General features: G+C 55.6%; 2 protein-coding genes across 2 annotated transcripts; one reads left to right on the top strand and one right to left on the bottom strand.

Annotated features, from left to right (window-relative positions):
* Positions 1-669: 669 nt before the first annotated feature.
* On the top strand, positions 670-3,832 carry LOC142429632 (carbonic anhydrase 15-like). Its single transcript, XM_075534663.1, is given in 9 exon segments — positions 670-736; positions 914-949; positions 1,201-1,371; positions 2,295-2,455; positions 2,567-2,656; positions 3,074-3,140; positions 3,266-3,432; positions 3,532-3,674; positions 3,790-3,832. Coding segments are annotated over 9 exon segments (945 nt in total).
* A 1,092-nt stretch (positions 3,833-4,924) lies between these two features.
* FAM246C (family with sequence similarity 246 member C) lies at positions 4,925-5,760 on the bottom strand. The gene has a single exon (XM_075534664.1). The coding sequence runs from the start codon at positions 5,758-5,760 to the stop codon at positions 5,050-5,052; it is 711 nt and encodes a 236-aa protein (XP_075390779.1). The 3' UTR covers positions 4,925-5,049.
* Between the last annotated feature and the right edge of the window lie 16,420 nt (positions 5,761-22,180).

The raw sequence follows: 22,180 nt of genomic DNA on the forward strand, positions 1-22,180 counted from the left end.
CTGGTGAACTGGGGTGATGGATGAGAAAGGGTCCTGGAGTGTGCAAAGGCCCTGGCAGCCCCTTGTCACCTGAGTCTCCATCCCCTCCCTGCAGACCTGTTCTTAATTCTCAGAAGCAGTCTGAACCAGCACCCCAGGCCAGGGATTTGTGGGGGGTTGGGGTGGGGGCTTGTGAACCCATCCTACCACAGTGGCACATCTCTGGCTCAAATGATGAGAGGCAGCTTTCAAAGTGAGGTTGGGGAAAGCACCCAGTTAGACCTGGGTTCCCCACACGTCAGACACCTCAAGCTCAATCCCAGTCTTTGTAAGGAGCAAGCGCCCTGCCAGAGAACCCTGGGGCTTCAGCCACAGAGAGACTGCCCCAGGGGGCGGGCCTGTGGGGAAGGTCCGAGGTGTCTCTAGGCCACCGCCCACTCCATCGGCATGTCACACTCCTGGTCTCCAGTTGGTCTCCATCTGCAAAGAAAGTCAATGGCATCGTTCAGAGGGATTTCTGCCAGCGCTACAGCCCTGCTGCTGTCTGGCTCAGAGTCCTGCCAGCGCCACCCCTCTGAACTCACGCTCTGGGACTCACTGCTCCCCTCACCCGCTGCACTGCCCTTCTTCACTGGAGCCGCCTGGCCCCGCCACTGCCCAATCCCACAAGCCAACCTGGGCGTCACCATCATGCTGGCCGCCGGCTTGGCGCTGGTTCTCCTGACGGTGCTGGCGGGGACACTCACAGACCCGGAGGGTGAGTGCGGGTCGTCCCGCCTCCTGCTCAGGATCCTGCGACGGGGTGCTTCCTTGGGAGGCAGTTGACGCGGCAGCCCAGGGTGTTTACCCGTCCTTGCCCTCCTTGTACCCCATCCCGAGGTCTAGGGTGGGAGGATGGTTGTTTTCTCAAACCAGTTATCCCGGCTGCTCACAGGCGCATGGTGCTACGACTCCCAGGACCCCACGTGTGGTGAGGACAGCTTTGTAGGCGGGTTTCCCGTGGACTGAACAGGTTTCTGGCTGGGGTCCCCTCTATACGCAATCTGGAATGGGTGTCTGCTGTTGGTGTCGGTGGATGTAGGCATCCTGTAGGGTCCCTGTGTGCATATGGTAGGGGCTGTTTTGGGTGGGCATATGATGACTCGTCATCTCAAGGGTGACTGGGTCCATGAGGCCATCTGTCCCGTTCCAGTATTGCATGCACAGACCTTGTCCCCACAGGCCCCACCCACTGGAAGGAGATAGCCCCTGCCTGTGGGGGCCCAGCCCAGTCCCCTATCAACATTGACCTTCACCTGGTCTGGAGGGACCCTACCCTCGGGCCTTTCATCTTCAAAGGCTACAATGCTGCATCCCCGGGCCCATGGACCCTGGAGAATTATGGCCATACAGGTTAGCACCCTGGGGCTAGGACCCTCCACAGAGATGGGTGGGGACCCACACAGATGCTGGGAACTACACCTGCACACACATTGGGGCAGAGCCACTGTGCAGGTTGGGGATCTTCAACCACCAGCACTCAAAAAAACGGGTTCAGAAATACACAAGTGTGAGAACTGGTGATGTGGTTATGAGTTGTGCTGCTAACTGCAAGGTCAGCAGTTCAAAACCACTAGCAGCTCCATGGGAGAAAAATCAGGCTTTCTATTCTTGTGAGTCACAATCTCAGAAACCTACAGGGGCAGTTCTGCCCTATCCTGTAGGGATGAGCCAGCGTTGACTTGATGGCAGTGAGTTTTTTGTTTTTAAGTGAGAACTCGGAGTCAGGATCTCCACATACATGCCCCCTCCGAAGCTCCCTAAGACCCCCGGCACTGCTTTCCAGTAGATTCCAACTATGCCACCCTGTAGGGCAGAATGGAACTGCCCCCCCCCAGGGCTTCCCAGACCATCCCAGATTTATGGGAATGGAGAGCCTCATCCTCCCGTGGGCTTGAACCACCGAAGATGTGGTTATCAGCCCAACACCACCTACTGTGCCACTAGACCGTGTCCATTTGCATATACAGAGATTAAGGGCACCCTCAGGGATCAGGAACCCTTATCAATAGGGACCCTTCCTTTCCATGAGAAGCAGGAGTCAAAACATGCTTAGTGCCCCACCTGCCCAGGGACGGGCCCCAAACTACTTAAGTGTGCTCTCTGGCCTTGCAATGAGTCAGGGTTTCTGCCGGTGAGCTGACCACCAGAGGGGCTTGCCCACTCCCCGGGGTGGAGGGTACATTAGTTTGAAAGAGGAACCTGTGCTCGCCCCCCATATTGGTGCAGGGGTGGGAGGGCCGAGTGCAGGGGATGTCACTGCCCCTTCCCCTCAATGCTCTTGCGCATGGACACTGGCCAGCGGAACCGCCTGGAGATCCACGGTGGGGGACTGCCCCCGTCGGTCTACCGCGCCCTGCAAGTGCACTTCCACTGGGGTGCTCCAGCGCACGCGGGTTCAGAGCACAGCCTGGACGGGCAGCGCCACCCCATGGAGGTGGGGCCTGGGGTCCTATCCTGTGTATTGGGGGCAGGGGGTGCTCTGTGGAAGTGCACGGGGGGGGGCGCGACTGGGGCAGGGGTGCTTCTGACGTCTGTGCCCCTGCAGATGCATGTGGTGCACGTGAACTCGCGGTTCCGGAGCATGCACGAGGCGCTGGGTCATCCTGATGGGCTCGCCGTGCTGGCCGTGCTGTTGGCAATGGGGATGGGGACCCCCAGGCACCCTGCGGGGCGACAGGGGAAACTCAGGGGGGGGGTTGGGGGTTATGGGGGGGCCAAGGCTGCTGAATTTCAAGAGTACAGAGCCTGGAGGACCCCTAGTGGCAGTCTGGGTTATGCATTGAGCTGCTAACCTCAAGGCCAGTGGTTCAAACCCACCAGTCGCTTGACAGAGAAGAATTGAGAGCCTCAGAAGTCCTAAGGCAAAACTCTACCCTGTCCTGTATCTGGATCTGAGTCACCTTTGATGGCAAGTGGCCCTGGGGCTGTCACGAATCTGTAGGGTCAGCACAGGTTCCTGCTCCCCACCTCCTGGCATACAGAGTTCCCCCAGAGCCCTCACTGTGGAGGCGCCCCCTCCCCCTTACGAGAACCCCCTCCCCACCACCACCAGGAGCAAGACGCGGACAACCCCAGCTTCTCGGTCCTAGTGTCTGGTCTCAAGAACGTGTCTGGGCGTGGTGAGACCTGCGGTTCCCTGTGGGATGGGCTAGGGTGGGGTGCAGTGGGGGGCATCCCTGGGACTGGGGGCTGGGAAGGCTGGTTCTAACACACACACACCCCTCCTCGCCGCTGCTTGGCCCAGGGCTCTCCACACAGCTGGCACCCACCTTCTCTCTGGCCTCCTTGCTACCAGCCAGCCCCAGCCTGGGGCGCTACTACCGCTACTCGGGTTCGCTGACCACGCCCGGGTGCCAGCCGGCTGTGCTCTGGACCGTCTTCCAGGACACGGTGCCGATCGGACGCGCGCAGGTGGGCGCCCTTATCCCTACCCCCCCCCCCCCACCGCCTTACCTACCACCCGGCGGCCTTCATCCGTTGTCGTGACCTGACCTTGGTCCGTTCCGGCAGGTAGCTCAGTTTCAGACCCTGCTCGGGGCATGATCCCTGGGCTCTGGCTCCACGCTGCTAGCTGACAACTTCCGCCCACAGCAGCCGCTTAGCGGCCGGAGGATCACCGCTTCCCCAGGGGCCCTGGTTCGTGCAGCAGCCCCGTGCCCAGGCCTGGACGGAACACTGGCTGCTCTGCTGACCCTGTGGATTGGCCAGCGACTCAGACAGGGGGTCTAGAGCCACAGGCGCCCCTCCTGTGCACCTTTCACCCCCCAGAGCCAAGTGCGTCCTGGGCATGCTGCCTCCTCCGCAAAAGTAGAGAACCCCCATTCCCACCCTGTGCCATCCATACTCCAGGGCGACCCTGGAGTGACCTCCCTCTGCACCACCAACCACAGCCAGCCTCAGATCCCCTCTGGAACTACCAATGATCCGATTCACCTTCCCAACCCCGCCCCCACAGCCTCCCCCAAATCAAGTCTGAATCCCATGTCAGTTAGGAGGAAAAAAACTGAACACCACCCTTCACCTAAGAGTACACTTTCTAAAAAGAGATTTTAAAATATTTTATTGTTTTTCAGCGAGCGTTTGTGTATACTATTATGCATTTTCCAAAAAAAAAAAAGGTCTGGTGGAATGGCTGTGGGCAGCGGCATGGCTCTGCTCGCAGGCCGCACTAGGTGACCAGGGATGGAGGCTCCTCCGTGGTGGAGCTGTGTCCAGATGCCAGTCCCAGAAGTTGGGTGGGTACAGTCTTACAATAGGAAGACTCTGGCCAGAGAGTGGGGGCCAGCCTGGGGTGAGGGCACGTCGAAGGCTTGGTGTCATCGCCCAAAGTGAAGCTGAGAGAATAAAGACCACTGACCAGCTGTCCAGTGCCGGGATGGAGCTGGCGGGAGGTGAGCGTGTGCAGATTCCGTTGGGAGAGTCACCGAGGCTGGGTGGGATGTGGTTGTGACGCTGCTCTGAGACAATGGCCCTGTTGTCTCTTCTTGGGGTGTAGATGAAGCTCTATTCTTGTCCCCTTCCCAAAACGCTTCAGGAAAAGAAATTTGCAAGCCCTTGCCCTGAGAGATGAGGGGTCCGGTCCTGGTGGCGAAGTGGGCTCACCACCTGGCTACTCGCTGTAAGGTTGGTGGTTCAAACCCACTAGCTGCTCCAGCAATGTGCTTCCCTAAATCCTATAGCGTCGTTCTGGGCCACGATGAAGTGGAATTCATTGGATGGCAATGGGTGGGACGGAGGCACCAGAATGCCCCCTTCTAGACACCCCTGGGTTCTCCTGGATCCTTCTGAGGCTAGGCCCACCCCTCCCCCAGCCTGGACTGTGGCTGCGCAAAGCCCCCTGCTCCCCCAGGCGCGGTTCCCCAGCGACATTCCTGTCTCCATCACCTGGCCCTCCCTGCAGATCCCACCACGAAACCACTCGCTCCACGCTACGACCCAGGAGCAGCCCCCGTCTCCCTCTGTCCCAGGGGCGCTCCTTCCCTCAGTGTCTTGTCCTGTCCTCGCCTCCTGCCCCCCACCAGGCGGCCCTCAGTCCTCGCCACCCTGAGGGGCCCCAGTCGGCACCGGAGTCTTTTTGAGGGGTTTCCGGCCGGGGCCCCGGGTCACGCCGTTGTCCGCGGGGGCGCCCTCGGGGGCGTTGTCCACCGGCCGCGAGGCTGCGGGCACCGCCAGGGCGTTGATTGTGCCCAGCGCCCGCAGCAGGGCCTGGCCCCGGGGCGGCGCGCGGGGTCCGGCCCGGGGATCGCGGCGGGCCGCTGGGGGCGCCGGCGGTGCGGGCGGCAGCAGGGCGCGCAGGGCGTCCAGCTCGGCCCGCAGCTCCGCGCGCAGCGCCTCCAGCCCGGCGCCCAGCTCGGCGCGCACCGCCGCCAGGCCTTCCTGCAGCCGCCGCTCGCTCACCTCCAGGACGCCCGCCGGGTAGGTGGCCCCGCCGCGCGGCTCCCCGCACACAGAGCACACCGAGCCGCGGCTGCGGGCGTCCGGCCGCTCCTCCGACCCCTGCGCGGCGCCCGCGCGCTCCACCAGCCGCAGGAGCCGCGGCGCCTCGGCCCGCGCCGCCGCCTCGGCCCGCAGCTGGCCCCGCAGGCGCGCCAGCCGGCCGGGGCCGCGAGCCTCCTCCGGGCCCGGCCCGTTGGGCTGTGTGGCCGGCTCCCGCCGACGGGCCGCGCCCCGCCGCAGCGCCTCCGTGGCTCCGTACGCGCTGCGCGCCTGAGCCCACGTCCGCCCCGGCTCCGCCGCCATCGCGCGCCGCCCGCCTGGCCAGGAGCTCCGGTCTGCAACCTAGCGACCGCGGGGCCCGGGCGCCGTGGAGAGGGCCCCCTGGGCCCGCTGTGGGAACCACCAGGCCTCGCGGGGGATCTAGCCTGGGGCCTGGGGAACCCCTGGCAGGGCAGGGCGTAGAGGGTGGGCCCCGGGGCCGCTGCGGGAGGGCGAGGCGGGCAGGCCCCGGTGGCCCGCTTTTCTCGGCTGCAGCAGCCGTGGGCCCCGGAGGGACCTGCAACTCGGGTTCCAAGGGATTTCGCACATCGAGTGTGCGTCCTTCGCAGTCGTGGGAAGGAAGGAGCGCGGGTCATGGATACCTTGGATTCGCCCCCACCCCACCTTGCCTGATGCCTGCCCCCCACCATCTCCGCCCAGGCCCTCTTTTCCCCCCCTCTAACCCCACCACCGCAGAAACCCTGGGGGCGTAGTGCTTGCAGTTGGCACTCTCAGTCACATCCACTCAATGGCAGTAAGTTTGGCTTTTAGTTTTTAACCCCACCACCATTTTGGACTGCTAACTGCAAGGTCGCCGCCACCCTTTGAAACCACCAGCCCCTCCTTGGAAGACAGGTGCGGCTTTTAATTCCCCTCGGTTCCAGCCTCCCAAACCCACAGGGGCAGTCCTACCCTGTCTTGCAGGGTTGCTCTGTGAGGTTTTTAAGCCCACAGCCATCCAGCTCTTGGGGGCGGGATCTATTGGGAGATATTTCAGAGACTGTTTTCTGCCTGGTGTGGCCCCACACCCCAATCTGCTCCCCACCCTACAGCCAAAAATCACTTGATACCTCTGCCCGGAAGCTGCTCTCCCACAGCACGTACACTCTGCCCACAGCTGTCTCTCCATCTACTCTGCACACTTCCCTCCACAGCTAGGGTCTGGGGCCCGGCTGGGGCTAAGGCATCTTGGGGCAGCTAGGGCCAGCTAGGGGCATCTTGATCCGGCAAGGCCTGGCCCTGCACGGACTTAGCTGGTGTCCCCCCATGGATGGAGCCTGAGGTCAAGGGTCCTGGGTGGGGCAGGCTGGGGAACCTGAGCATGAGAGCCTGGCCCATCTTCCTTCGGGACCCCCAGAGCCCAGCTGCCCTGTGAGGAAGCCCCTTCCTCATCTTCCTCATGCACCCCTATCGTCCTTATCACAGGGCCACAGGCTGGGGTGCCTCTGGAGGACAGCCCCTCACAGATTGCCTTCCCTGTTCCTCAGGGACTAATGAGGACACTAGGGGCCCAGACCATGGCGGGGGGCGGGATGCTCTCAGCAACTGTGTGGCTGGCTGACCTGGCTTGAATCCAAGCTGGGGGCAGGCGGGGGGACACAGGGAGGAGGACCTAGTTTCCCAGGCCCAGTTCTGTGTCAAGTGGAAGTGTAGCCGAGTTGGGGGATTGTACACACAAGGGTGCTTTAGGCTTGGCCTGAGCGAGGTCACTTGGGCATATCCTTTCCTTTGGCTATCTGTTTGTTAGTTCATTCATTCACTCATTCATTCATTCATGTTGCCTGCCTCCCTGCGAGGTGCAGTCCTCTAATCAATGGGTCTGGCACTCCCTGTCTTTGGGTCACTCATAGTGACCTCATCTGGTGGCTTTGAACTGCTGACCTTGAGGTTAGCAGGCCAGCACATGCCCCCTTAGGTGACCAGGGCTCCCTAGGCATGTACGTCTCTCTCTCACTGCCATGGAGTCAGCGGGAGAAAGACACAGCTTTCTACTCCTGTAAAGCGTGCCCGTCTCAGTAATTGCCTTGGCCCAGAGGGCGGCTCTGAGGGGCTAGAGGAGAGACTCTCAAAAAGTTCCTGGAGGTGGAAATTTCCCCACAAACTTTCTGAAGTCCCCTGATATCGCTGTTTCTGTGGGTCAGTGTATGCATGTGTCTGTCTGGTGATGTCTATGTTCATGTATGTATGTGGGGGATAGATGTGGGTGTCCGGGTGGGGGTAGGGCGCGCATGTGGGGTGATCAGCTGCTGCTCCCTGTCAACCTCTAAGCCTCCCTTCACTCCTGCTGAGTCACCTGCCCCCCCCTGGGACTTTGGGTGTGCCTCTGCCGCCCCTAGGGTCTCATTAGCCACAGTCCTCTCCCATCCCCCACTAATTACAATACTGCTGACAGGCAAGCCCTCTGGTTCCATCCCCAGGGGGCTCTGTCCTCTCTGAGGTCTCACCTATGACATGGGGAGCAGGACGGCAGGGATGCTGGAGTGGGCAGGCAGAGGAGACCCCAGGTTTGCTGGGGTGATCCAGGCTGGTCAGACAGCGGCTGTTGTCCCTGGACCATGGGAAGCCTGAGCCTCTCAGGCTGAGTTCAGTTCTGTTGTCTAGTGTCCTTGAGGGCTGTGGGCAGGGGGTGGGGGGGGTTAGATAGGAGGGGCTCTCAGGTGGGCCTTGGGGGCCCAAAGTCATGATTGGGGAGAAACAGTCTTGGTCAGGAACCATGGGGGGTAGGGAAAAGGAGGAGGGCATCGGTACCAGTAGATGTTGACACTAGGACACTGGGAAGCCATGGTGGTGACCCTGGCAGAGGACTGAAGGTGAGAAGGGGCAAGGGGTAGGTGGGGGCAGGGCAAAGGGTGCAAAGACTGACTGGGTGCTGTCTAGTTCCTTCTGGAATCTCTGCTCGGGCTCCCGCTCCCCTGACTCCCTCTCTGGAACTCCCCCACCCCCACCCCACCTCACCCCATCCCCGGCCACAGGGCAGGCAGGGCAAATGCAGTGGGGATAGGAGAACAGCTCTCTTCCTCCCCACACCCCACCTGGGCGCTGGCCCCAAAGCAGGGGGGTGGGCCCTGAATCTCCATCTGAGTGCCTGACTTCCAGGGCTCAGCCTCAGCCGTCAGAATGGGCCCACTGTCATCACTGCAGGCACCTTGTCACTAAAACCTGGCAGCCACCCAACAAGTGCTTCGTTTCCCAGGCCCTGGGGGTTGGGGTGGCAGAGAGGAGATGGAGAGGCAGCCAGAAGTTGGGGGTGGGGTGGGGGCGGGTGTCCAGCAGGCAGGCCCAGCTTGATTTTGCATGTCGGGGTGGGGAAGTGGTTAATGTGTCTGTCCAGGGGGGTTCACAATGCTGTGAGCTTTCCATGCCATTTCCCAGCCCCTCATAGGTAGCTAAGGAGCCCTGATGGTGTAGTGGTTAAGCCAGGTTGCTAACCACAAGGCCAGCAGTTCAAGACCACCAGCCTCTCCAAGGGAGAAAGACGAGGCTTTCTACTCCCATAAAGTTATCGCCTTGGCAACCCCTAAGGGCAGTTCTCCTCTGTCCTATGGGGTCCCCCAGGAGCTGGCATCGCCTCGATGGCCGGGAGTTTGGATTGGGGTCGCAGGTACCTCAGGCGTCTCAGGGCCCAAGGAGGCAGGTCAACGTGGGCTTAGTTAGGCAGGCAGGCTCCTCCCCGTCTTGTCTTGTTCTCCAGGTGTCTACTCAGCAGGTTCGCTTCCAGCCAGCTGCTCGGGATGGCAGTCAAATACCACCAAGTTTGGAGGGTCCCCAGCCGTGGGGGTGGGGCAGGGGCCGACGCAGGCCAGGTATTAGCAGTGGGCTGCTGCTGAGGGAAGGGTGGATGGCTCACACCCCTCTGAGGGAGAAAGATGAAGTCCTGTGTTTCTGCGGGCCTCAGAAGCGCTGAGGAGCTGTCTGCCCTGAGTCTGAGTATGGGAGGGAGGGTGGCCTCAGGTACAGGCCTGTATGGGCCCTGGAGGAGCCCTGAGAGGTGAGTTTAAGCCCCACCCCCATGGAAGAGCAGGCAAGTTAGGGACAGCTCACCAAACCCCAAAGCCAAACTCCCTGCCATGGTGTCGATTCTGACTGAGAGGGATGACACGGGACAGAGTAGAGTTGCCCCTGTGGGGTTCTGAGATGGCGACTCTTTACGGGAGTAGAAAGCTTCACCTTAAAAATAAATAAAGAAATAAAATGAATAAATTAAAACTTAAAGAAAGCTTCGTCTTTCTCCCACGGAGCACTTGATGGTTTTGAACTGCTGACCCTAAGGTCAGTAGCCTGACTTGTAACCACTATGCCACCAGGGCCCCTTACTGGGTGTCTCTCATTTGCTCGGCAGGTGCCCTGGCCCCCGGAGCGTGGTGAAGGGATAGGACTCTTAGAAAGGACAGTCCACCAGTGAGCTGTGACCCTGGTTTGGGGAGAGGTGCCATTCGCCATCCCTGGCCTTGGATCATCTCCTCTGTCCTGACCCTGCTACTGCCATTGGCGGCCAGCCCGAATGGACCACTAGGACAAGGCGGGGAGCTCTGAACGCTAAGGTCAGGTGCTTGGGGGCCCCCACAGAACCGGTCACACTGTGGAGTCCCCGGGATCAGGCTGCCCCTCTCTGTCTCCACACAGGGACCGACCTTCACCAGGAGGCCCTGGCCGGACAATGTGCTTGGGGGTTTCTCAGGACACTGGGTCGGGCTTCTTCAGCTTGCCTCATGGCTCGTGCCACCTAGACTCAGTTCCCGATGAGCCAACAGCCGAGGATGCGGAAGGGGCAAGAGCAGCAGAGGCCCAGAGCCTGCTGGGAAGCATCTAGGTGGGTGCTGAGGGTGTGTGGCTACCCAGAAAGCAAGGGAAACCCCATCTACTCTGGGACACCCTGCCTTCTGGACCCTGAGCTGCTGGTGGTCCTCACTGATGAGAGAGAGAGAGCGCGCGCAAGAGCATCTGGTGAGGCTGGGGGTTTGGAGCACACCTTTCCCCCAACACTGAGACCATCAGGTGCAGGAGCTAGTTCCAGGTGTTCTCTAGGAATTATCCCAGAGCAGGTGGCTCTGCGGAGGGCAACAGGGGCAGCTCGTTAATGTGGTAATAGCCTTTTAGCCTGAGCTCCTTAATGAGCCTATTACCTGGTAATGTTTGCCGGTCCTGGCGTCAGCAGCTACAATGGCTGGCTGGAGGTGGTTGTGACCAGTCCAGGCTGTGGGTCTGGCTCGCCCACCTCCCTCCCCTGCCCTGCAGCCGGCTCTGCCCTCGAGCCGAGGCCTGTGTCTCGCTGGCGTGGCTGCACGTGGGTATCCGAGGCTGCGCAGGAGAGCACAGCATGACCATTGGAAACCCTGCGAAACTCAGTGGATTCTGGCGCCCAGCAACCCTTTTGGACAGAGTAGAACTGTCCCCTAGGATTCCCAAGGAGCAGCCCTGGTGGCGCCGTGGTTACGAGTGGGGCTGCGATCCACAAAGTCAGCTGTTCGAAACCACCAACTGCTTCCAGGGCTTTGTATTCCTGCAAACAGTTACAGCCTGGGAACCTCACGGGGGCAGTGCTGCCCCGTCCTATAGGGCCACGGTGAGTCGGCATGGACTCAGTGGTGGTGTGTGCGTTTGGTCTGATTTTGCAGCTGGTTAGGAATCAGGTTGCACCTCCAAGTTGCCAGTTCAAACCCACCAGCTGCTCGGTGGTGGTGGTGGTGGAGGGTGTGGTGGTGGTGGGGCGTTGGGGAGGGCGGGGAATGCCGAGGCAGCAGCAGTCAAGACACACAGGCCTGGAAACCACAGGGAGCAGTTCTACTGGGACGGAACCAACCCGCCCAGCGGAGGGTCTGGGTTTGTGGAAAGGAGACTGCAGATGGTTTTCTCTCTGCCGAGTGAACAGCTTATTCGAGCAGTCTCTAACCTGGGCCCCTGGTAACCAGTTGAGCCCAAGGAAGCTCTGGTGGCGGCGAGGGTCAGTAGTTCGAGCCCACCAGCCTCCGCACCGGAGACAGAGGAGGCCGCCTGCCCCTGTAAAGATGAGGGTCTCCGCTCTCCCCGAAGGTCTCCATGAGGTGGCACTGGTTCGATGGCAGTGGTTTGTCAGGCAGGACAGGGAGGCCAACTCAAATGCCCTGTCTGTAAAGGGGGCCGGTGAGAGTCCCCTTCCTCCAACCGGCTGGGCTGAGGCCTCCTGCCAGGGACTGGCCCCAGGGGCGTCCACGAGCAGGGGCAGCTTGCCCCCTCAGGTCCACCCTGACAGCGAGGAACTCGTGGCCGTGGGAGGTAGTCTCCAAGGAGAACACACACGTCCCATGCCGCCTGGCTCAAGTCCCGGGCAGAGAGCCACGCTTGGTGTCCTGCATCGCCCTCTGCATGGGGGCCCGAGGCCAGGTGGGAGCTTTGCCGGTTGGCTGCTCCAGTCTGGCCCCGTGCCACTCCTTCCCGGCTCTCCTCTGGGGCCTCTCAGCAGCATTGACACAGTGCATGTCCTCCTGGCTACTTGGCCACACAGCATGTGGCCTGGCACTCCCATGGCCATCACGGGGACCCAGTACAAGGCCTCTCATTGGTCTTGTCTCCGGGCTGCAGGCTTGCCCTCAGCCTCTGCAGTGAGCGTGACCCCGCGGGAGCCTTCGGGGACCATCCTCTGCTCAGCCTGCTCCACCGGCTCCCACAGCAACAGCCAAGGCCCTTACAGTGAGTGACCTGGCTTCTAGTCCCTCGGGGACACTTGTCCTCTCTCATCATGCATCAGACTGGCCTCTGAGCCTTTGCATGCTCCCTTCCATCTCGACTCACAGTTCAGAGGCTGCCTCCCGCGAAGGCTTCCCCTGCCCCCCGAGGTTCGTCTCCATGACCGTCCCTGTGAGTCCTGTGTGGACACGGAGCTTGGCAATGACTCTTAGTGTGGGGCCCTGCTCTCTCCCCCTCTACATCGAACTCCTCCCAGATCCAGGGCCCCTGTGTCCCCAAGTCCCCAAGCAGCATGGGCATTCAGGAGGCACAGGATACCTACCGGTTCCCTCCCTGGAGTGACGGTGTCTGCACTGGCTTGCGGTAGAGACTCGCTACATGGTTAGTGTACTAAGTCTGGGCCTTTGTTTGCCCATGAGTGAGCCTGTGAGGTTTCTGTCGGGTCCCTTGGGGATCCCTGCACCATCTGGACGTGGCGCTGACCTCCGCTCTGTCCAGGCTGAATCTCATTTTTATTTTTGCTCCCACCTAGAGTGGGGGGAAGGGGTGGGGTGGGCAGGACCGGAGGGCATGGTCCCGAGAGCCTTTCTGAGACGCTGGCAGTCTCCACCTGCCCGTGGCCCTCACTTAGGCTGTGGGCCTCCCCCTGGGCAGGTAGATAAGGGCCCTCATTGAGTGTAGAAGCCTCCATGTAGAAAACAGAAGCATCTTAGAGGGCTTCTCTTTACTTGTTAGTAAGGACAAGCCCAAACCCAACCCACCGCCACCGTGTCTAGGCTGCTGCCGAGAGAACCGATACAGGTTTCCGAGTCGACTGAGCTGTGTTGGAGCAGAGAGCCTCATCCTTCTCCCCAGGGCAGCTAGTGGCTTTGACCCACCCACCATGCCGCGAGCAGCCGATGCTGAACCCACAGCAATACCGCTGTTTAATTATTCAGGGCAGGAGGGTAAGAACAGGAAGGCCTGGTGGCATCATGGTTGTGCATTGGCCTGCTAGCCTCAAGGTCAGCAGTTCAAAACTACCACCCACTCCACGGGAGGAAGCTGGGACTTTTTCTCCCATAAAGAGTTACTGTCTCGGGGAAAACAGAAAAAAAAAAAAAGGGTCTCCCTTTTTAAAATCCCCACTCTTACTCAATATTGTTCTAGACGTTTTAGCCAGTGCTCTCCATCAACCAAAGGAAATCAGAGACATCCACTTTGGCCAAGAGGTAAAACTTTGTTTGCAGGTGATATGATTCTCTACGTAGAAAACCCCGAACACTTGACAAAGCACCGCTGGAAATGGCAGAAGGATTCAGCACTGTGCCAGGATACAAGATCAAGCCAACTGGATCCCTGCATGTGAACGAAGTTGGATCCCTGTCGACCCGCTAGTGAAATCTGGCAACCACCTAAGGGCAGATAATCACAAAAGGACACAGGTGTCTGTTAACAATGACAACCATCCAGACAAAGGCTTTTGCACTAAAGGAAATGGACTGGATGGTTCCGAGAGTCAGGCAGGCGGAGGCTAAGGGAGGGGAGATGAAGCCATACGCCAGAGTAGACAGGTGTTCCCATGGGCGAAGGGGCAGACTGCCTTCTACCCGAGGCAGCCGAGAGATCAAAGGGAGCCAGCGTACACCCGTGGTGGGCTGGCTGCGTGGCTTAAGTTGTTGACTACAAGACTGCACTCAGAAGATCAAGAGCAATTAAATCGTTGTGAAGGAGAGGGGTCGGAGGGGAGACTCAGAGCCATCTCCTCTCAGAAGGGTCACACGAAGGGGCGATTCAGCGAGGGTGCCGCATAGCACCAATGAGACACATATCTCTCTAGTTCTTTAATGATCTGCCGCCGACCCGCTATCACGACCCCAATTCTACCTCACAAATCCCGCTAGACCTGGCAGTCTAGAGCACGGACACTGGTACAGAGAAGAGCTTTGGACACAGGGAAGCTGGGACAGATAACCCCTCAGGTACAGTAACCATGAGAGTAGGGGGAGGGGCAGAAAGGGGAAACCGATAGCAACGATGGATGCATAACACTCCCCACACACACTGGGACAAACAACAGAAACATGGGTGAAGGGATACAGCGGATGGTGTAAAAGATGAATATATATATATATGTATATATATATATATATAATTTATCAAGGGTTCACCAAGGGGTGGGGAGAGAGGGAAAAAATAGGAGCTAATAATAAGGGCTCAAGTTGAAAGATAATGTTTTGAAAATGATGATGGCAGTGTATGCACAAGTTTGCTTGATATAATTGATTTATGGATTGTTAAAATATCTGTAAGAGCCCCCAATAAAATGATTTAAATTTTTAAAAAGCTGATGAGCTGAAATATAAAACACACACACAAAACCCACACCCAGCTCCCTGGCAGCCAGTTGATGCTGACTCACAGTGACTCAGGAGAGGGTTGGGACTGCCCCTGTGGGTTTCCAAGACAGTCACTCTTTGTGGGAGTAGAAAGTGCGTCTTTCTCCCTCGGAGCTGCTGGTGGTTTCAAACCGGTGACCCTGACAGACCACAGTCCAACACAACCGTGATGCCACCCGCGCTCCTCCTGAAATGTAACCCCCCACTTAATTCACAAGAAAAATAAAACCTTAAAAATAAAGACCAGGGGGAACCGATTACAAGGATCTACATGTGACCTCCTCCCTGGGGGACGGACAGCAAAGAAGGGGGTGAAGGGAGACGCCGGATAGGGCAAGATATGACAAAATAACAATCTATAAATTATCAAGGGCTCATGAGGGAGGGGGGAGCGGGGAGGGAGGGGAAAAAAAAGAGGACCTGATGCAAAGGGCTTAAGTGGAGAGCAAATGCTTTGAAAATGATTAGGGCAAAGAATGTACAGATGTGCTCTACACAATTGATGTATGTATGGATTGTGATAAGAGTTGCATGAACCCCAAATAAAATGTTTTAAAAAAATAAAATAAAGACCAGGCTTATTGATCTGAAAGAAAACTTTCCTCATGCCAGGACCCTTTCATCCAGTTCCTCACGGGGCGGTGACCCCCAACCATAGCATTATTTTCGTTGCTAATTCATAGGTGTCATTTTGTTACTGTGATGAATCGGGCCACCCCTGTGAAAGGGTCGTTCAAGCCCCAAAGGGGTTGCGACCCCCAGGTTGAGAACCACTCTGCTAGAGCCTAGGGAACCTCCCCGCCCCTCCAACCCGTTGCCCTTTTACCCCTCAAGCCTGGAATCGAACCGGGTCACCACCTTCAGTCCGGTCTAGAGTGGACAACACCAGGGGCATGTTCTGGAGACCATCAACTAGAGGAGACCCAGGAGGCGTGTTGAAGGCGGGCTGGGGACCAGTGCTGTGCCATCCCCAAACAAAACGTGCATAGACGGGGGCGGGGCATGAACAGCCTCCGTCAACCTGCACGCGCATTGCCATTTAAAGCCTCAGATCCGCTCACCTTTAAAAAAATAAACGAGTGATTTTCCTGAGCTGGGGCGGCCTACCCCCTAGTGGTGGAGATGGGGACTGACCGGAATAAGCGGTGTTTGTTCCTTCAAGGTAAAGGTGATATTTTTACTTTTAACAGTGTTATTATTGTAATATCCACACCTCACACAATTCAGTAGTTCTAGCGTAGTAAGAGGAGTTGTCCAAATTATCCATTTTAGAACATTTTCTTCCTTATTTCCCCCCAACCTCCCCGGCTACACCCCCAGATACCATCCATCCAATTAGTCTCTACAGATTTATTGATCCTGGATTTCTTTTTTTTTAAAAAAATCATTGTATTGGGGGCGCGTACAAGTCTTATCACAATCCATACATCCGTCTATTGTGTCAAGCACATTTGTACATTTGTTGCCCTCATCATTCTCAAAACATGTGCTTTATCCTGGATTTCTTATGCAGAAAAAATAATTTGAACAGAAAACCTACCAACAGAACAAAGCAGAAAAACGTCAATCAAAAAGAAAGCAGAACACATGAAAAACTAGGTCAAATTTAAACTGAGTCAAAGAGATGTCAAATGGTAGGGTGTTAAATTTTAACCTAACTGGGTCTGAAATCACCCACTTTTCAAAGCACTCGGCATGACAGCAGGGGAGTCACATCCAGGTCTATGATCAGGGGGTGCTCACAAGATGCTTAATCCACACACATTTCCCCTTCACTTAAAAAAAATGAAGCAGCTTTAAAATTGGTCGAAAGGGAGATCAAATGATCGAATATTAGATTTTAGCCTTCGTCTGCCATATCGTTTTTTCCAATGCTGTCTGACAAAAAGCTTATTCATATCTCCCCACTAAGGTCAAGGGAATTCACCAGGCAGGCTCAATCCATGTGTGGGCCCTAGAGATGGCTTTGGGACCACCAGGGGTGCTGTTGTCCTGTCTCCCCATTCATGTTACTATCCCTTCACCCGCAGGGTATGGTCCGTGGACCGTCCTGTGGAAGTGGTATTAGGGAGTCACGCTTGTGATGGAAAGATAGGGCGCCTATAACCGTCCAGCACATGTGATGAAGGAAGCTGCCGGGGTACCTGACAGGCAGGAAGACTGAGGGAAAAGAGAAGACGGGCAGTTTTTGTCTCCCTGTGCCCAGCCCCGCAATCCTCCTCAGAGCCCTTCTGACCAGCCCTCACCTGCAGTTCCACCAAGTCCAGACAGGGCAGGGGCACAGGGTGAGGGTGCGGGATGGGAGCACCATGCTCTTCCGACTAGCCTAGGCCCAGAGATGGGGGTGTGTGGAGTGTGTGTGGGGTCACCCTAGTGGGGTGAGGAGGGTGGGGGCTGGGGAAGCAGGAGAACTAAGGGGCTGAGACCTCACAGCTCTCCTGGGACAGCAACCCAGTCTCAGAGTGTTCTCTCCGGCCGGTGGTGTTCCCTCCAGTCTCCAGGACTGTCACCTCACCAGGCCTTCCTTCAGCCTCCATGCTACCCACCCTCGTCGCTTTTCATTGCAGGGGAGCGGGACCTCACGGCTATGTGGGGGCAACCAGATCTTGGTCCCATCAGAAATCTACAGGCACTTGTAAGGAAATCAAGGTATTTCTCAATACATATTAAATGCGTTCTAAGAGTTACTTGTAAATTTTTTATGTGATTATCAAAAATACAAATAAACTCTGGTTTTTGGTGTGTGTGTAAAATTAGTGTGTATGCTAATTTTCTTTAAAAATGTTATTGTGAATTAGGTGGTTTAGAGGGCAGATCATCAGTTTGATGTTCAGCAATTTATACATTTTCCCCCCAACTCGTCCATTGCAATCCCCGCACCACGCAACCTCTCCACCTCACAACCCACTCTCTCTAGGGACCGTACCCCTGCCCGTGCCACCCTTTCTAGGGTCTAGGCACTCTGCCCAAGCCCCCCATTCTGTCTAGAGACCTGGCCTGCCACCTCTTCTACTTTCCCTCAACTCTCTCCCTCTTGCTCTCAGGATAAAGCCTAGACCCATCCCATTCTCCCAGGAAATCACCCCCTCCCACTCTCTCTGGACACCATGCCCCAGCCTCTCCCACTCTCCCTAAGAACCAAACTCCCCACCCCAATCTCTCTAGGGATCAAGCCAGGCCCCTCCCACTCTCCCTAGGGAATAGACACAGGTCCTTAGTCTCTCTCTAGACTCAAGGCACTAGCCCTCCCACTCTCCCAAGGCACCAAATCCAGATGACTCAAAAGCTCATTAGGGACCAGAATCCAGTCATCACACACTCTCTACGGAACACGCCATGCACTCCCCCCACGCTCCCTAGAAACTATAACCAAGCCCCTTCCCCTCTCTGTGGACCAGGGCCCTGGCCCCTTCTCCTCTGTCTGAGGCCCAAGCTGGGCTGCGCTGGTAACATTGCATTTTTCACAACGATGGTGAATGGCATCTCATAAGCTACAGATTGACTTTATATTTAGATGTCCATATCTGATTATATGAATATATTTGAACACTGGGAAGTCTGTATACCGCCTCATGGAACAGAGCAGGACGCACCTGTTTCAATTGGTATTCATGAGCCCGTTTAAATGCAAGGACTGAAGATAAGGGGGCAAAGGCCACTTGATCTCAGCTGTGTTAATCTAATTAAAATTCCCTGTCTAAATTACAGTCTTTTGATGATCCAAAAGCATTTCAGGGTGGTTTGTGTGTGATCTCCAAAAAAGAATATTCAACCCTTAATAATTAAAACACAAGCCAGTTTGTCTGGTAGTGGAGTGTCTGACAACGTGAAGTTGTACAGTCAGTTGTAGGTCAAAGGAAAGTTGCATGGGCTCAACGCAGGGCAGAGAACAGAAGGATGTGTCAGCGAAAGAATTAGAGGCAAAATCCATCGAAACGTTTATTAAAGGGTTCATTTTATGCTTGAAGATGGGGATTTTAACAGAAGAAATTCCTCCGAGACTCCTGACACTTTAGAACTCCGAGCAGTTTAGTTTCTAGGTAGGCTACAGCCAGGGGTGGATTCTCAGTAGAAATTCCCACTGAGAAAAAGCAACTCCAAACAGAGGGTCTCCTGTTAAAAACTGGTAGTAGAGACCTGGGCACATACGTGGCTAATGTATTTAATTAAACATCCCTCTAGCTCTGTCTGGGCCAGTTCATCTTCAGCGAAGAAAGGTAGCAAGTTCATCCATCAAAGCAGTCTTCAATGTTGTTAAAAATGACAGTACCAGCAAATACAGGTCTTAGGAGAGTTGCCAGGGAAGAGGGTGACTTAGATGTGGGCAGTTCCCAAGGAGGGTACACCTGGAGCCTGGGACGATAGCAATGAAAACGATGTATTGAAAAATAACAATGACATATTTAAAGTGAACCAGGAACACGTATAAATCATAGTTATATGAATGGATCTTGAGCTCACACTTAATCGTAGCCCCACTCTAAGAACAATTAGTTCTTACGACATGGCCCTGCTCGATACCTACCCTCATGAACTGATCGCTGAAGACACGGTGCCGTCGCAAAGTGTGGTGAAGAAAGCAGATGGTGCCCCACTATCAGAAAGAATAGCTCGTGTCTGAGGTCTTAACGGCGTTCCTCGAGAGAAACATCCATTTAAATCAGGTTCCAGCTAAGTCCACGTGGAAAAACTACACCCGCACATGGATTCCAAGAATTGTAAATAATAAACACCAAACCCAGAGGAGGGAATGGATTAGAGTTTACGTTCTGAACACCCACTTCAGGGTCTCCCATGTGATTAAGTCTCTGATGAGTCCCCTCTGACTGTGGACCAGAGATGGGAAAGACCTTGTTACCAGAGAGAGTAAATCACAAGATGCCTTACTGCAGCTGTCATTAGATCGCAGTGGGACATCTTGTCATCAATCGCCCTCGTGACCCAGTGTTTCAATTTTTAATATTTCCTGCTTTGTTTTTGACTGAGGTCATTTTTATTGGATTTTTTTGGGTATTCTGTCTTGATTTTGTATGATTTTCTGTATACAGAACCCAGATTAGGTAAACCTATAGCAACAACTGGGTAAATAGATTCAGAGGGACATGACAGAGGAAGTTGGCAGGAAATGGGGAGCTAACAATGAGCACAAGGAAGAAGAAATGTCTTGGAGTTGATGGGGGTGAAGTGGCATAACTCTTACCAATGAGATTGAACTATTGAAATGTATGAGATGTGCTTTGTATGTCTGTGAAATTGTTAAAAATAAAGAAATTTAGTTTTCTTAAAAAAAAATAAAGTACCGAGAGACCAGGCACAGCCTTGTGGAGAACAACTTTGTGCTGCTTCCAGTCATTTTTCAGCAGTAGGAAAACAACATCAAAGGCGCCCCAGGGACAGTCTGAGCATCCCGTCCCATGCAGGGCTTACATCCATATCGACCCTGTGCCCAACGGAACAAAACACCGCCTGGTCCTCCCCCACCCGCCCCATGGTTCCCCCGCCTGAGCCCACTGCTGCCGCCACTGGGTCAGTCCATCTCCTTGAGGGCCTTCTTGTCTTTGTCTTTCGCTGCCCCTGCACTTGACCAAGCAGGATGCATGACCTTCTCCAAAGACCAGTCCCTGGAGAAGGTCATCCTGCTTGGTCAAGTGGAGGGGCAGCGAAATACAGGAAGGCCTTCAAGGAGATGCTTTGTTTATTTCTATGGTGAGTATGTCGACATGGGCTCAAGGGTAAGTATAGATGAAGTAAGATATGAAAATAATAATCTATAACTTATCAAGGGTTCTGAGGGAGGGTGGAAGGGGGAGGGAGAGGGAAGGAATGGGGAGCTGATATCAGGGGCTCAAGTGGGAAGAGAATGCTTTTAAAACGATGATGGGGGCATATGTGCAAATGTGCTTGACACACTGGATGAATGGATGGATTGTGATGAGATGTAAGAGCTCCCCATAAAAGTATTTAATTAAAAAAAAAGTGGGGGGGGGAAGGTAGTTATAAAGGATCTCCAAATGGTTCGTGGAAAATGGAATTTAAACAGAATACATATTTTAAAGCAACTCGCTGAAACCCCCTCGTATGTGGAGTACTAGTTTAGAAAAGAGTCCAGAAACCCTCTGTACTTTAACGGACCCTTGATGTGCATGATGGATGGAACTGGGAAAGCAGTGAGGGGAAGGGTCGTCTCCACGGCGGACAGAAGGCAATGGGATATTCACTTACAAAGGGACCGTGAGCCCTTATCTCACTCCATATAACACATGTGTCTATACCTAAGGCCGACAGGTAGAACTTAAAGGGCAGCTCTTAGAAGATAGTAAAAGAGCATTAGCTTCAGAATGCTGGCATTGTAAAGGGTTAGTAAACAAGGCAGGCGGGGTGAGGGAGCTAAAAAGAGGGGGGTAAAAAACAAGACCACTGGTTCAATTGTGCTTCTGGCTTGATCCAATCTGCCACCTTTTGGTGGCTAGTATGCAAGGCTTGGAGGCTTTGGTCAATGGTTTGGCCGGGTGACTGTATGCCTATTGAACCTGATTGTTTTAAACCATGGAATATATTTTTCATTTTCTACTCAGTAAAAAAATGGTTTGGGGCGTTTTATGCTAACCCCCCACCCAAAGAGGATCCCTGGCAGCCCTGTGGGTGAGGCATTGCGCTGCTAACCAACCACCCATAGGGCCGTCTCCTCACACAGTCTCAGAAACCCATCAGAGATGCTCAGTTAATTCTTTCATTACTGAATAGCCCCGGGATTGGGCAAGAGGTAAAAGCTGACCCTTCGCTGCTGGCCAAGGCTGTAGGTTCAACTTCACCAAGAGGCACCATCAAAGGAAGGCCTGCCTCTACTCAGTCACCAAACTCTCATGGGGCACGGTTCTCTGCTGACACCAGGGGTCATTACTCAGTGGCAGCTGGTCCCACTGTGATCCTGCCGCCCAGTGCTGGGGAGCTGAGGTCTGTCCTCAGGCGGTGCTCAGCTCATTGATGAGACAGCACAGGGAGAAGTGTGGAAATTCCTAGACACATGGTGTGGGGTCCCTTCTATGACAAGGAGCTACAAGCTCAGCCGTCACCTTCTCTCTAAGTTCTAGGACACCCCCCCCCCACTTCTGCAAAAGAATCTGTTTTCTCCCTCCCTTCTGCCCACCTTCTCTGTCCAGGTACCATGTTCTGCTTTTGGGTGGGCCAGCAGCCTCCTTCCTGGTCACTGAGACCATTCTCTGCCCTACCCCCACCCCACACACAGACCAAGTGTCTGGACCTAGACTGTCCTCTTGGCCCTGGTGACGTTGGCCCTGGTGACAGCCTAATTTCTCTCATGGGTTTGCCCAGGGGATGAAGGTCTTGTGGGGTGAAGGGCTGATTTCTCATGAATACATCAACTGGCTTCTGGCTCGTCCTGCCATTGCGTGCCCTTGGCTCTTCCTTGGTAGGAACTGCAAGCACGGTAACGAGTCCTGGCGGCACTGTTAGGTGTTGAGCTGCTAACTTCAAGGTCAGTGGCTCAGACGCACTGGTGGGAAACACATAAGCCTGACTGTCTCTGGGAAGATTTACAGTCAAGGAAACCCCAGACATGGTTGCCAAGAGTTCAAATCAACTTGGGGGCAGTGGGTTTGACTTTCTTTTCTTATTTTGTTTTA

Source organism: Tenrec ecaudatus, chromosome 16 (assembly GCF_050624435.1).
Source record: "Tenrec ecaudatus isolate mTenEca1 chromosome 16, mTenEca1.hap1, whole genome shotgun sequence".
NCBI lineage: Eukaryota > Metazoa > Chordata > Mammalia > Afrosoricida > Tenrecidae > Tenrec > Tenrec ecaudatus.

Bases quoted from the DNA above. Each gene is read 5' to 3' on its own strand.
- FAM246C (XM_075534664.1), bottom strand. From the start codon at position 5,760: ATGGCGGCGGAGCCGGGGCGGACGTGGGCTCAGGCGCGCAGCGCGTAC.